Here is a 13,742-nt window from a genome sequence, read left to right on the forward strand (position 1 = left end):
TATCATCCTAAAGGACTGCTGTTGCTGAAATGGAGGACTCCTGTGCCATTCCCCAAGTACTGAATTGTATTATGTGTTATTTGGGGCACAAAGAACATTTCTAGAAGTGTTCCTTTCTGCTAGGACTTGGTAGCTCAGTGCCTAGCTTATATGTAAGACCATCATGGTACAAAATGAAGTTTTCCTCTGGTATGAATCCATCACATTTTTCTGGTGTATGTTTCAATTCATGAGATGCTGCATAGATTGTGGCAATGGCAACATCTTTGGCTCTTAAATGTGAATTTCAGTTGTGCTGGCAACATTTTTCTATCTTTGGAAAAATTTTATACACAAGAAGAACTCTCATGAAATACTGGAATTTCAGGTTCAGTTTTTCTTTATCCTTTTCCCATTGTCTACTCTGTGGTGTGCAAAACCTGTTATTGGGATGCCTTACTGTTGGAAGCGTTTCTGACAAGGTACTGTTCCAAGACTGTATCCCAAATAGGCATAGTGTGAGGGAGCACAATGGGTCCTGTTTTCTGCTCAAAACAGAATGCTTAGTGGTGCACTGTTTATGTTCTAGACTTTATTTTAAATAATTGTCATAGAGTTGTCCAGGGAAAGCATTATACAATGCAGAATGGATAATAAGAAAACAAACTAATTCTTGAAATGCTTTGCTCAGTTAACTAACTTCAATGTGATGCTATCTTAAGTGTTGAACTGCTTTTCTCACTGAGAACATTCCTTTATTTCAAACACTTTTCTGTTGATAAAAACATTTTATCAGAAGGGGGCACCAAAGATTTTTCTTACAGAGAACTTTAGCCATTTCCCCTCTTGCTTTAACCCTTACACATTAACTGAACGATACAAATGCAAAATGTTTTGAATAGCTTAAAGCAAGGGTGCCCATAATTCCAGCCCCTAGGAGCTTCATACCAAAATCTTCAAGAGAAGAGTGGCGTCCTGTGAAGCAATTCAGATGGTATTACTTCTCTGGGGCCTCCTTTACAGGATGAAGCTGTGCTGGGCACACAGTCAGGTCCTATGGAAACCAGGCAAGATCATAGAATCATAGGTTGGCTTAACAGTGGCTGCTGGCTCAGTTCCTCTCTTAGCTGTAGGCTTAGGTCATCCTGCAGTCTCCATGCCAGCCTGGTGTTGGCTACAAAACGTAACTCTCTCATGGAAGTGTTGCAAGTGAAGTATTTGAAAAGCGAGAGTTTCAGGAGCTGCATGCTCTGGATTTTATTTCCCAAAGAAAATAATAAAATCCAATATACTTTTACAAAGTATGGATAATCTACAAGTGCCTCCTCTATCTACCATGATTTAAAATGATCACAGGAAAAATAACTTATTGTGTGCATGTTATACTTGATGTTCTGATGGCTTTAGTGAACAAGAAAGGGAAATTAATATTATTATTATCTCAAAAGTGGGAAGGGACTAAGTATTTCGATGGAAGATATTTTAAACAATATCAGAATGGCAGGATTTTGTTAGTTTTTTGTTAAGACTGAGTGAGAATTTGGAAGATGAATGTGTTTTTTATCCTTTAACTAGGTAGTTTTAGAGTCTAGGAGAGCAATAGGTAGGAAAGTAGAATACCTACAAAATAAGAAAACTGTAATTTTGTATGTTTTTCTGAACCATTATTGAAATCTTAAGGAACACTAATTAATAATGGATTCTTACACCATTCTTAACACCTACTGAGTTGACACTACTGTGTTCTGGGAGCTGATGCCCATGAAATCTGTTTCCTCTCCTTCTGATTTTTTTTCTTTCTTCTACCACCCTCCCTCCCACAATCCAGATCAGTCTCCCAGTCTACTTCTTTATGCTGCTGCACAAGCAGCCACAGCAGCATGACACAAAAAGGTGGGAGGTGATGGTCAGTCAGATGTGTTGTTTCAAACTGCATTGCTGCTATCCACAGGCTTGATGCACCAGCAGTATCTCTTATTGATAACAGCACTTAGCTGGAGAATGCTGGGTTTGAGGACTGTTGTTGACATCTGTTTGACTGTAACAGATGGAAAAAAGATGGAAAACAGACTAGAGAAAGACATACATGCTTTTAGTGTTTCTTGTTTGGTATATGCCACCTACTGCCAGGAGAGGATCTTATTAAAGGACCTGTTTGGCATTATTGATGTATGTTATTCCTGTCTGCTGAATAGTCTTCATATACCTCTTGTGCTGGCCTTTTAGTTGGCTGGAACAGCTTTTAAGCCAAGGTCAAGGACCTGACTGACTTAAACCAAGCTACAGGTAATCCCAGAAAAAAGAAAAAAGAGTTGTCATGACATTTGTTTCCACAACTAAAAGAAAGAAATCGTGGTAAACCAGGAAAGCTTAAATTACCAGAGCCAAAATGTATTACAAGCCGCAGTTCTAGTTTATCCATATGAAAAATTTAGAATAGACAGTGATAATGCAATCTTTTGTACATAGTGCCAAAATTTATGATACACCCCCTGATAACAAAATCTCTGTGAGAAATAACTGTCGTTGTTTCTTCTGATATGTATCTTCCGTTTCAGTTGAAAGTTATGCTATGTTAATTGTAATGTACTGCTAGGAAAAAAAAATCTCTGCTTGCTGTAAGCTTATGTTCCATGGCAGTTCTGTTATCTTTCCTAATTTTCATATTGTCTTCATAGAATGACTTTATTTCTAATATACTTCTTCAAACTGCCACAATCTTGGTGAGTGTTTTTTTCAATTAAGTCTTAATGCTCTTTTCCAAACTTAGAAAATGTAGTGTGATATTCTTCCAGAGTTCCACCAGTTATTTCTTAGGACACTCACGCAGATTTGTGAAGGGATAAGATGACCGTAGGTATGTGTATAGAATCATAGAACAGTTAGGGTTGGAAAAGACCTTAAGATCATCTGGTTCCAACCCCCTGCTATGGGCAGGGACACCTCACACTAAGCCATGTCACAAATACAGTAAACCATGTCACTAAACCATACCACAAATTGCTAAGTGGTCCTTCCAAATTTAATTCACTTTCCAGGTGTGCCTTGTATTCCCTTTGTCTTTTCTAAGACATATGAAACAAAGGGAAATAAAATTTTTATATAAAGCCTTTAAAGTTAAAGACCTCTAAAAACCCTTTAAACTTAAAACTTTTACATTGTTCTGGTAGAATAAGATTATTATAGGAATACTTTGGTTGTTGGTGACATGGACAAGTCAAGGAATATTCTCCAGTGACTATCCAAAAAGAGACTTCTGCAGAGGTCTAGCTCTTTGGGCTTGCCTTCCCTCTGACAGTCTCCTCCACTAGTAAAAAGTTTCTGATGTTGATAGACTAAAGCTTTGTCACATCTTTTCCTTTACTATTTTAGAATCATTAAATCATTTAGGTTAGAAAAAACCTTTAAGATCAAGTCCAACTCTTACTCTACCACTGCCAAGTCCACAACTAAACCATATCCGCAAGTGCCACATCTACATGTCTTTTAAATACTTCCAGAGGTGGTGACTCCACCACTTCTCTGTGCAGCCTATTCCAACGCCTGACAACCCTTTTTGTGAAGAAATTTTTCTGAATATGCAATCTAAAGCCCCCCTTGGTGCAACTTAAGGCCATTTCCTCCTGTCCTATTTCTTGTTACTTGGAGAAGAGACTGATGCCCACTTTGCTACAACCTCCTTTCAGATATTGTATTTGTTACTTTTTTTAAATGAGTAATTAATTATGAGGATGTTCATAACTTCACTGTGACCACTGCCAGGAATCAAACACAGGCTAGGACCTAAACACACAAATGCACATTTGGATTTAATAAAGCTATCTAATTTGTCTTTACTGAGCAAGTCACAAGGAGACTTGTTCACCCAGCAATCTGGCATAGTTTACGTGCTTGTTTCTGAGTGCAAAGTTGTCCCAGCAGTTTTGATCTGATTTGCCTGAGTGATAATTTAATTGGTAAATTGCTGAAAGCCTTGATTTCTGATAAATGTGGAGGAAAGGGACAATGACAGAGTAAAGTCTTCACTGAAAGTCCACTTTTCCAAATGGCTCTTTAGTAAGGAGCAGAGTAGGGAGATGTCGGCAGGAATGGAGAGAATCAATCTACATTTTCCTCCCAGTTGTCTTTCTGTGCAGATCTCTTTCTATACTGGGCTTATGCTATTAATTTGAAACCTATTTCTTGTATTTTTACTTTCTCTTGTCTAGAATTCTCTGTCACATCTAGCCATTCATCTTTTCTAAAAGGTCAGATGCTTTTTTGAATAGATTATGGCTTTGACTATATTTATGAAATATTTTGAAGGTCTGCAGTTCTGCTAAGTTAAATAATAATCAGAATGAAAATAAGAGCAAGGAAAGAAAAATGCAGAAAAGGGGGTAAATCAGCTTAATCAGGGACTGTGGTGGCAGGACAAGGGGTAACGGGTTCAAACTTAAACAGGGGAAGTTTAGATTAGATATAAGGAAGAAGTTCTTTACTGTGAGGGTTGTGAGGCACTGGAATTTGTTGCCCAAGGAAGTTGTGAATGCTCCATCCCTGGTGGTGTTCAAGGCCAGGATGGATGAAGCCTTGTGTGACATGGTTTAGTGTGAGATGTACCCTGCCTATGGCAGGGGGGTTGGAACTAGATGATGTTAAGGTCCCTTCCAACCCTAGCTATTGTATGATTCTATGATTAATATCTTTGCTTCACCTGCTAGTGAACTTCTAAGTGGCAAAATAAAGTCAAGACTGAAATGCACACACACCCTGTTCTTGACTAAAATCTATGCTGTTAACTAAGGTAATGAGAAAATGCTGACAACTGCTAATAGATTCTTCATGAGAGAATACAGTATTTCCTGATGAACTTAATCCAAAATGCAATCTTTGAAGCACACTACACAGAAAATAAAAACCTAGGGGTTTTATACCAACATATACCAGATGACACTAGAGAAAAAGGATTTTCTTTTCCTAATGGACTCATTTCCAAACTTGAATTCTATCTAAGCTGAATTGTGGCTTCCACTTCTGATTAAAAAAAAAAAAAAAACAAGAAAAAACAAACCAAAACCAAATACACGATGTTTCTTTGGTTTTTTTGTTTTTGTTTTTTTTTTCAAACATTACAAGCAGCTAGGAAGGCTTAGGAGAATGTTAGAAACCAAAGACTATGTTTAAACCTGCATCAAAAAGAAAAGGGAAAGGGGATAAAGAAGTGCAATGAACTTTAGCTTGAACATTTGAAATCATATTAAGCAGTTTGGTTACGAGACAATGCAGTCTTATATACAGTTCAATTTTACCTGTTGGAAAGGGATAACTTCACATTTTATGGGTGTCCTGGGTTCAGCAGTAGCAGTCATTTTTCTCCTTAGTAGCTGGTGCAGTGATGTGTTTTTGACTTTCAGCCTGGGAACAGTGCTGATAACACCAATGTTTTTAGTTGTTGCTAAGTAATATTTAGTCTGAGAGCTTTCTGGGTCTCATGCTCTGCCAGGGAGGAGGGGAAGCTGGGAGGAAGCAGGGACAGGACACCTGACCCAAACTAACCAAAGAGGTATTCCATACCACAGCACGTCATGCCCACTATATAAACTGGTACAGTTACCAACAAGGGTTAGATCACTGCTTGATCAGGCTGGATATCAGACAGCGAAGGGTGAGCGGTTGTATTCTCTTCCCTTGTTATTTCCCTTACTGTGACTATTATCGGTGGCAGCAGTAGTGGTTTGTGTTATACCTTAGTTACTGGACTGTTCTTATCTCAACCTGCGGGAGTTAAATTTTTTCGATTCTCCTCCCCATCCCTCTGGGACTGGGGGGAGGAAGGGGGGGGAAGTGAGCTAGGGCTGCATGGCTGAATTGCCAGCTGGGTTTAAACCATGACAATGGGCTATCTTGTCGTGCTATTCCTCTTTCATATACATTAAGTATACCTATTTGAAATATTTCATAATCACAATAGATCAGAACCTTTGAGGGAACTTGTATGCCAAAAAGCATGAAGAATTTATTCAGTTCTAGGATCAGAGACTTGCTAGGTAGGGTTTTTTCAGATCCCACTTGTGGACCACCTAAATTCCACTGAAATCCTCATATAGGACCCTGAATTCCTCTTTGTATTTAGCTTTTGCTGACCATAAGAGAAATGTGACTTTTTATACCCTGGAGTACCCCATCAAGCCAACGAAGAAATTAATGTTCTGGGAGTAGACTCTATGTCTTTTAATGTCTTTTCTCCTTCTACCTGGGCTAATTACAAACTTTTCCCTAACTGTGGGAACATGTAGCTGCCTTCGGATTTCTGCTAGACCTGGGCCCTGGCAGTGGGAGGAAGCAAAGAGGGTTGTTACCAAGGCTGCAGGTTGTGTTTCTGTCACGTCGCAGTGGGGCCTTTTGTACATGTATGGATGCAGAATTATATGATACATGATGTAAATCCGTTGCTTATATGTTTGGGGATTTGTTTTAAGGCAAATTCCCACGTGGCTGGAGGGTTTTGCTAATGTAGAAGATAGAATATCCTTTCCGACTAAGAACTGCCTCGGTCAGTCAAGAAAAGAACATTTAATTTCTATTCTTGCTATAAGCATCCTGAAATTCCTAGTTCACGGGCATCTCTTTTGGGACAGTATCATCAGTATGCTTGACATCCAAGTCTGTTTCAGGGAGATTTGCATCAGCAAGAGAAGTATTTGCTTACCACTCAGCTCACCACATGCATTGTTTACAGTGTCATAGCAACTCTGCTGGGAGACATGCAGCAGAGGCAGGCTGCCCTGTTGCAGACCAGCACTCACCAGCCAGGTCCTGGAACTCTGCAGCTTCTGTTTCTGGTCTGCAGCTAAGGATTTCACCTTTGCAAATGAGATTGCAATCTTGCAGGTCTGGGTGCTGGCCCTTATGTGAATAGATCCAGGATGCAGTCGAAGAGGTTAACCACTGGTATGTAGTGCTTGCCATGTGGGGGGATGGACTGAAACTATGTCAGACAGTGGGTCTGACCCAAGGGTGATTGTCTTAGGTACAGAGATGGTGATACAGAAGAGGGGGATTTTGAACTGCTAAGTTTAAATTCAGTAAAATTCCATAATCTCAAGTCAGAACTTTATTCCCTTCAGATGTAATCATGGAAGGCAGAATACCCTTCTAGAATGAGTGAGATTTTGATATCTGGGAACACCAACAATCACATTTTTATAAATTTTATCGTGTGTTTCATAATATTTGCTCTTTGAGACTCCCACAGTCTCATAGAAATTATATTTTCGTTAAAACCAGCAAGATTCTAGTAATCAATTTTGCAAAGCAAAGCTGACTAGAAGCTAACTGATACATGTGAGAAATAATCTAGTTAAATAATACTTGAATTATATTTAAATCATTCTTGTGGTAGATTTTTTATTTAATCCTTTTATCCTTTTTATACATGGGTCAACATTACTGAATGTTCTTAGAGTTTATTTTATTTCCTCAGACTAAGTTATTTTATTTAAGAATATCCAGGAAGGTTGTCATGCCTCACTACTTTTTGTTTCTGTTCAGTGATCATAGTTGAACAAGCTTGACTGTATTGCTTGAATAACATGATATTTCATTTTTGTATTTCAGAGCCTCCATGTATAACAGAAGAAGTGTTTGTAAGTATGCTATGTAAAGCTTGATCATTCATTTCATCATGCAACTGTAGAACACAAAAAGCAAAACACGTTTTTGGAAACTGTTGTCTGATTTCTCAGTTCTTTCCTCTCTGTAAGTATGGAGTACTGAGTGATTTCTTGGGATTTTTCTCAGACAAAAAAAAAATGACTTAGTTTGAAAATAATTAGAAAGTAAAAGTAACAGGAAACTATGGAGAAGAAGAATGGAAATGAAAAGGAAAGTGAAATATGATGAAGGAATGTAATCATGAACTGGAATATTCAACATGACAGGTTTAACAATCTTCTTACTTTATCTTGTCTGCTCTTTGCTCATAGCTCATTGTAGGATTTCTCTGTTGTTTGCCTTTTTTACCTTATTTGTTACTCTGTTGTTTTACCTTATTTTAAGTGACACAAGCAATGGATGAGAGCAAATGGTCTCAAGCTGCATCAGGGGAGGTTTAGATTGGGTATTGCAAAAAATTTCTTCACAGAAAGGGTTGTAAAGCATTGGAACAGGCTGCCCAGGGAAGTGGTAAATAAAGAATACACTAAGTATTTAGAATGAAGAGAATAACCCCCCCAATAATAAAATTAGTCTTTAAAACTAATTTTTTTGTTTGTTTTTTTTTCCCTAAGAAAATACTATGAAATTACTCAGTACTCCATGTTAACTTATTTGTAGCGGTAAATACTTTCAGATGGAGTCACCATCCTTGGAGGTATTTAGAAGATGTGTAGATGTGGCACTTAGGACGTGGTTTAGTGGTGAACTTGGTAGTGCTAGGTTAATGGTTGGACTTGATAACCTAGAATGTGCAAATATGCAACTGCAATTATGCTTTCAAATGAAAATAAGACTGACCACAAAACACCCCTTCAAACACCAGAGGACAGTATATTTTGCATAGATGCAGTAAGATCAGTAAGTAGCAAAGCTTACATTAATAAGATCATAAACATTTTATTGATTAATCAACCACTGTGTTTACATTTCTTGCTGTTATATGGGACTGCAGAGAATTATATCCTTAGCAAATTAAAAACACATGTTACCTGTATAATTCTTAAGGAGCTTATACTTCAGCCAATAATAAATGAGTTGTTTTGAGTAAGTCTTTCAAACCAATAAGATATTTTCATGGGGTGTTATCATATCTGGCTGTCTTCAAATCTAATTGTGAATTGCCCAAACCAAACATGAGGTACACTGAAGCTTCTTTAGATTTTTTTTTTTTTTTGCTGTTCTTATTATTAATTATGTTAACACTTGCTGAATTGAGCTTTCTGGGTCTGATTGATTGCCTAGTGACATTAGGGAGAGGATATTTTGTTGACTTCAAAATGCTTTGGGTTAGACATTTAGGTCCATGGTACTGCAAGTGCATTGGACCATGGTCCTGTGATCCAAAAACCCCACCACCTCTGTAATGCAGAAAGAATTTCTTTCAGTGTTGTCAGTATCTCCCAGGAGTAAGTGTGAGCTAACTTGCCCATTCTGTATCACTCCTAGTAGCAATCACAAATGCCAAGGAATAAATGTTGTCAGACTAAGGCCAGACAAACACTTCGAACTTAGAGAGAAAAAGGATTTGTGTCACAAGACCTTTGCTGATATTGGTGAATACATTTGATTTGGGTGAATTCTCCTTGTGTTGCAAGACAGAAATAACATGAAAAAACTTGACAGAAATGTTCAAGAATCTGAAACTATTAAAACATTTAGGAGTCTTCATTATATTGAAGACAGATTTCTGAAGACCAATGAAATAATGTTCTACTTTTTTCTTCCGCTGAATGGAAATGGGGCCTTAGTGATTTGTCAGCAGCAAAAAACATTAATTTCTGCTGTGCACTTCTGAGTCTGATTAGCAGGGTTTATAACACAGGGGTCAGAACAGGTACAAAACCCACCTGCAGATGTAGTCTTTACTTCTGACAAGGTCAGCAGGAAACATCCCAATTCTGTCAAAGAGATGGTATACTCTGCTTGCTTCGTGAGCCAAATTATAGGTCAATGACCTCCCTTTTATTTCGAAACATCCACCAAAACATCCCCAAGCAGCAGTGTGGAAGCAGAAGCAAGCTCTAGTGAATGTTTAGACTCTTCTTCCCAGATGCAAGAGAGAAAGGTTTAATGTTGGGAATTTCTAGACTCTTAGCTTAATACACATTTTTTCAAAAGTAAATCAGCAGATTTCCAGCACTTAGAAGCTGTTGGGTTAACGAAGGATTTATCTGTAAATTTCTTGGAAAAGGATTTACCTTCATGTGTGTTTTTTAAATTGCTAAGGGCCTCAGCAGTGTGCAACGGCTGGAATATAACGATGATGCAAGGATTATATTCTCAAAAGTGGGAAACAACATTTTTGCAAAAGTTTGCATGTCATATCTCATGGAAAAAACGTTGTTTAAGGCAATAGTGCATTCAAACCATGTTAGTACACATTAGTACAAGCTTTGCTTTGTGGTTTTGTCTCTCTGTAGGAAGAATGCTTAGCCACAGATGGTATGCTTGTGGAATACTTTAATGAATTTTTGAGTCTTCCGGTAAGTATCTTACAGAAATCTCTTGCAAAAAGATTAATCCAGCTTAGAAAATTTTGCATTTTTCTACTGGGTAGTTAAATGGCTTATACAATATATCTGTATTTTAATGGTAGCAACTCTTATTGTTTAATGTTATTATCAGTGTCAAGAAAAATAACATAGTATCTGCACTTCTGGGAACAGATATTATCTTGCAAGTTAACATATTTAAATCACGGTGCAATAAAATAATATGGATAGGAAAGGAAAAAAACCCACATAAATACTTATTTAAATAGTATGAGGAGTCCACACCTATTCCAGTATCACAACATGCCAACATAACAAATGTTTGTCCTTTTGCATTATTCTGGCAGTGCACTAGGCAATTAATAACCATTTTAGCTTAGAAACCAATTCTGTTTCTCTTCATGGCTGTGCAGGTCTCAAAGTTGGCACACCTCTTCCTCTCCCATCTGCAGCTGGAAGGATGCAGCCTTACACTGTAGTTTGTGTGCTGATCTGTTTGCAGTTAGACCACGGTACTCAGTGCCCTGTATTTAACCAGCTGCCCTGTATTTTTCTCCTTTTCCTCATCAGCTACCCCTCCCCCCCATACCGTTGTGAGGGTCAGATGTAACGTCCTGCTCCCTCAACATGGCGGCCTCACTAAACTTCATCTTAGTAGTCTTCGCCCTGACTATCCTCATTCTCTCCGTCACCACACCTCACATCCCTGTTCTCCTTCAAAGTGGCACAGACCTTTCCACAGTGTAACTCACGGCTCCCGTGGGGTCTGATCTGTGGCAGAGCTGCCCCATGGCCTATCCCCTCCCAAACCACTGCAGTCCAACAGGCTGTACTGTGAGAACATACACCTATTTCTGCAACTTGCTTGGTATGAACCACCACCAGGATTAGGAAGGGGCAGTATGCTTTTTGATGCTCCTTGCACCTAAGACTGCGGTGTAGCCACCACTGGAATAAATTGTTACAATTTAGGCTTACCAAACTGAACTAGACACAGATGTGCTCTCTAAGCCACATCACAGATTTGTGTAAAAGTACACATAATGGGATTTGCAGAATTAAGGATGGCAGAATGGACTCTCCATACCTATTTTTTATCTTAAAATAAAATCTGGAGGTATTAACTCTGTATCAGAATGTGGGTTTTGTGCACAGCAGCCATACTGACTTCCCTGAGGAGCTCAGTCTTTTCATACTTTCACCACACTGCAAGATTCCTAAGAATAATTTTTACAAAGCTAGGGAGATACAGATGGAAGAAAATGTGTGTGAGAGAGCTGGGTTTTTTTCTCATTTTTTTCTCCCTCCCCTTGCAGCTGCTTTAGAATATCTAAGTCCAAGCCTAACTACATAGCTTTTAAACCCAGGCCTCCTTCCTTGTGCCAGATTGTTCTTAGCACAGGAATACCATTCTCCATGCCTTTGCTGCTTATTTGGAAACTATGCTTCAAGTTTTCCCCAAATCACAAAGGATGGACTGGGTAAGAAGTTCAGCTTGCTTAGTTTCTGGGTCTCCCTGGACATGCACAGATCTCAGAATATATATTAGAGGCCAAAATTCTCCTTGGCCTCAGAGGGCTCCTCAGCCCCTAGTCCTGGCACAGCTCAGCAGCTCTGAACCGCAGTGATTGTCCAGGCATTCCTGACAGCTCTGGAAGCCCACAGAAAAGTTTACAGACACTCTTGAGTAAACACTGTTTTATGCTGGTAATCTTGTTAGGTTTCTAAGATGACATATGGCCTCTTTTCTATATATTGACATATCTTCATGAAAGCATGCTCTATTAGCTACTTTTATCTGTAACATTCTCATAAATGCTTTTATTTTCTTTGACCTTTTCCTGAGGATTTACCCTCTTCAGGATTAAGTTCCATTAATGCCTGGAGTTCTGTGGTTTGAATACCTTATATTCCCAAGTTCCTTCTCCTTCTCAGAAGGCTTCTACTAAAACACCACATTGAAATTTCCATTGCTTTATTCTTGTTGTATTTATATGCAGTTGCCTGGGAACAGTATTACCCAGGTGTGCTAGTAGTTAGGCAACAAGTTAAACTGAAAATATTGTGTGACTTGGTACCAGAAATCAGGGGTAGCATATGCTTATTTTAAGGGACTACCTCTGCATTGATTTATAATGCACCAATAGTTTATGGAAAATTGTATTACTGGGGACTTGCTGTAGCAGCAGCAGATTAGGGCTTTTTTTTTGCTTTGCTTTACAGTATATCCTTTAAGTGATCCTGTTGTTATAATAATATTCAATACAATCTGACATGAATATCTAGGTACTCCAAAGCTCTATATACTGTAATGAAGGACAGTTTGTACAGAAAATACTTATGAAAGATAAAATAATACAAAAACCCTCATGAGGGCACTTGTTGCCAGTAGGACAACAACTTCACAATAGCAGAAACCAGTTATGTGACACACAAACTAGTTGCACCTTCCTCAGTAGCTAATCTAAAATGAAAGATCTGAGAGAAACATTGGCAAGGATACACTTCCATTTCTAGCCTGACAGGCATCCCTACAAATTGAATCTTTTATCCATGTATCTAAAACATCCAGTTTTAATATATTCAGCCAGGAATGAAAATACAGAAGCCAAGAATGAAAATTCAGAAGTCAAGAATGGCCATGCAGCTCAGTGTTGGAGGCTTCAGTAAGAAAGTGCAGTAATGTCAAATTATTTCTCCTGAACTTTGCAGGCTGAATGCTACTTGTTCTACTCCAAGTCCATGCTGGGGCCTTACCCCCTCATTTTCCGGTTACCACTGATCCTGATGAAGGCACGCTTCTCCTCTTTGCAACCTTAAGGAGTTGCACTAGCAGCAGAAGTGCTAACTGCACCTCAGTTGAAGCATATTCAGGAGATGACACTTTTGGTGGCAAGTCCCTGGCTGCGGGTTTTACTTGCAGCAGAAAGCTACCAAGTGAGCATGGTTTTATCAACTTCAGATTTGAAAACTACTTCTTTTGAAATTGTTCTCACTATAAAAGCTCTCTGCTGAGTAGTCAGGATCCAGGATTTGGTGCAGGTGATGATTCTGAAAACAACTAATTCTGAAAACAGCCCAACTAATAAAGTTTGAGCTAATTGGTCTTTCTGGAAACAGAATGGTCCTGAAAACCTAGTGCTCTCAAGAGCAGAAACAGCCCTGATCTAGAAAGTAGCAAAAGATGGAAAGGGCATAAAGCAAAAAGCAATCCACTGTGCTCTATAGTTCCAGCCCTTCTCTGTTTTGAAGATGGCTGTGATTAATTTGATGCATCAATGTATCAATTCAAAGCATCAGTGCATGCTCATTAGTTTCCTCTTGTCTCTTCCAGGTGTGTGGAGGGAGGCTGCAGGTGCCAATACAACTTCCCTTAAAAAGGCTTTACATAAATAAGGCCCCACATGCATATTATGTCGAGACTCAGGACTAGAACTTGCTTGATAGCTTTGACATCCAAGGAAGCAAAAGAAGTGTGTTTTACTTTTTTTCTTGTGGATAATGGGTTTACTCAAAATGTTAATTAGATTGTGGTATGTAATTGTGACCTGTGTCTTACTCATCAATGGAAAG

The 13,742-nt window shown here is 38.6% G+C and overlaps 1 protein-coding gene across 1 annotated transcript in view; it reads left to right on the top strand.

Annotated features, from left to right (window-relative positions):
• Positions 1-6,887: 6,887 nt before the first annotated feature.
• RGS22 (regulator of G protein signaling 22) overlaps positions 6,888-13,742 on the top strand; it is a 72,722-nt gene continuing 65,867 nt past the window's right edge. The window contains exons 1-3 of the mRNA XM_031050601.1: positions 6,888-6,912; positions 7,579-7,607; positions 10,098-10,160. Coding sequence (XP_030906461.1) covers positions 6,888-6,912; positions 7,579-7,607; positions 10,098-10,160 — 117 coding nt within the window. The remainder of the gene's footprint in view (positions 6,913-7,578; positions 7,608-10,097; positions 10,161-13,742) is intronic.

The sequence above is a fragment of the Melopsittacus undulatus genome, chromosome 1 (genome assembly GCF_012275295.1).
Source record: "Melopsittacus undulatus isolate bMelUnd1 chromosome 1, bMelUnd1.mat.Z, whole genome shotgun sequence".
In the NCBI taxonomy this organism is placed as follows: Eukaryota; Metazoa; Chordata; class Aves; order Psittaciformes; family Psittaculidae; genus Melopsittacus; species Melopsittacus undulatus.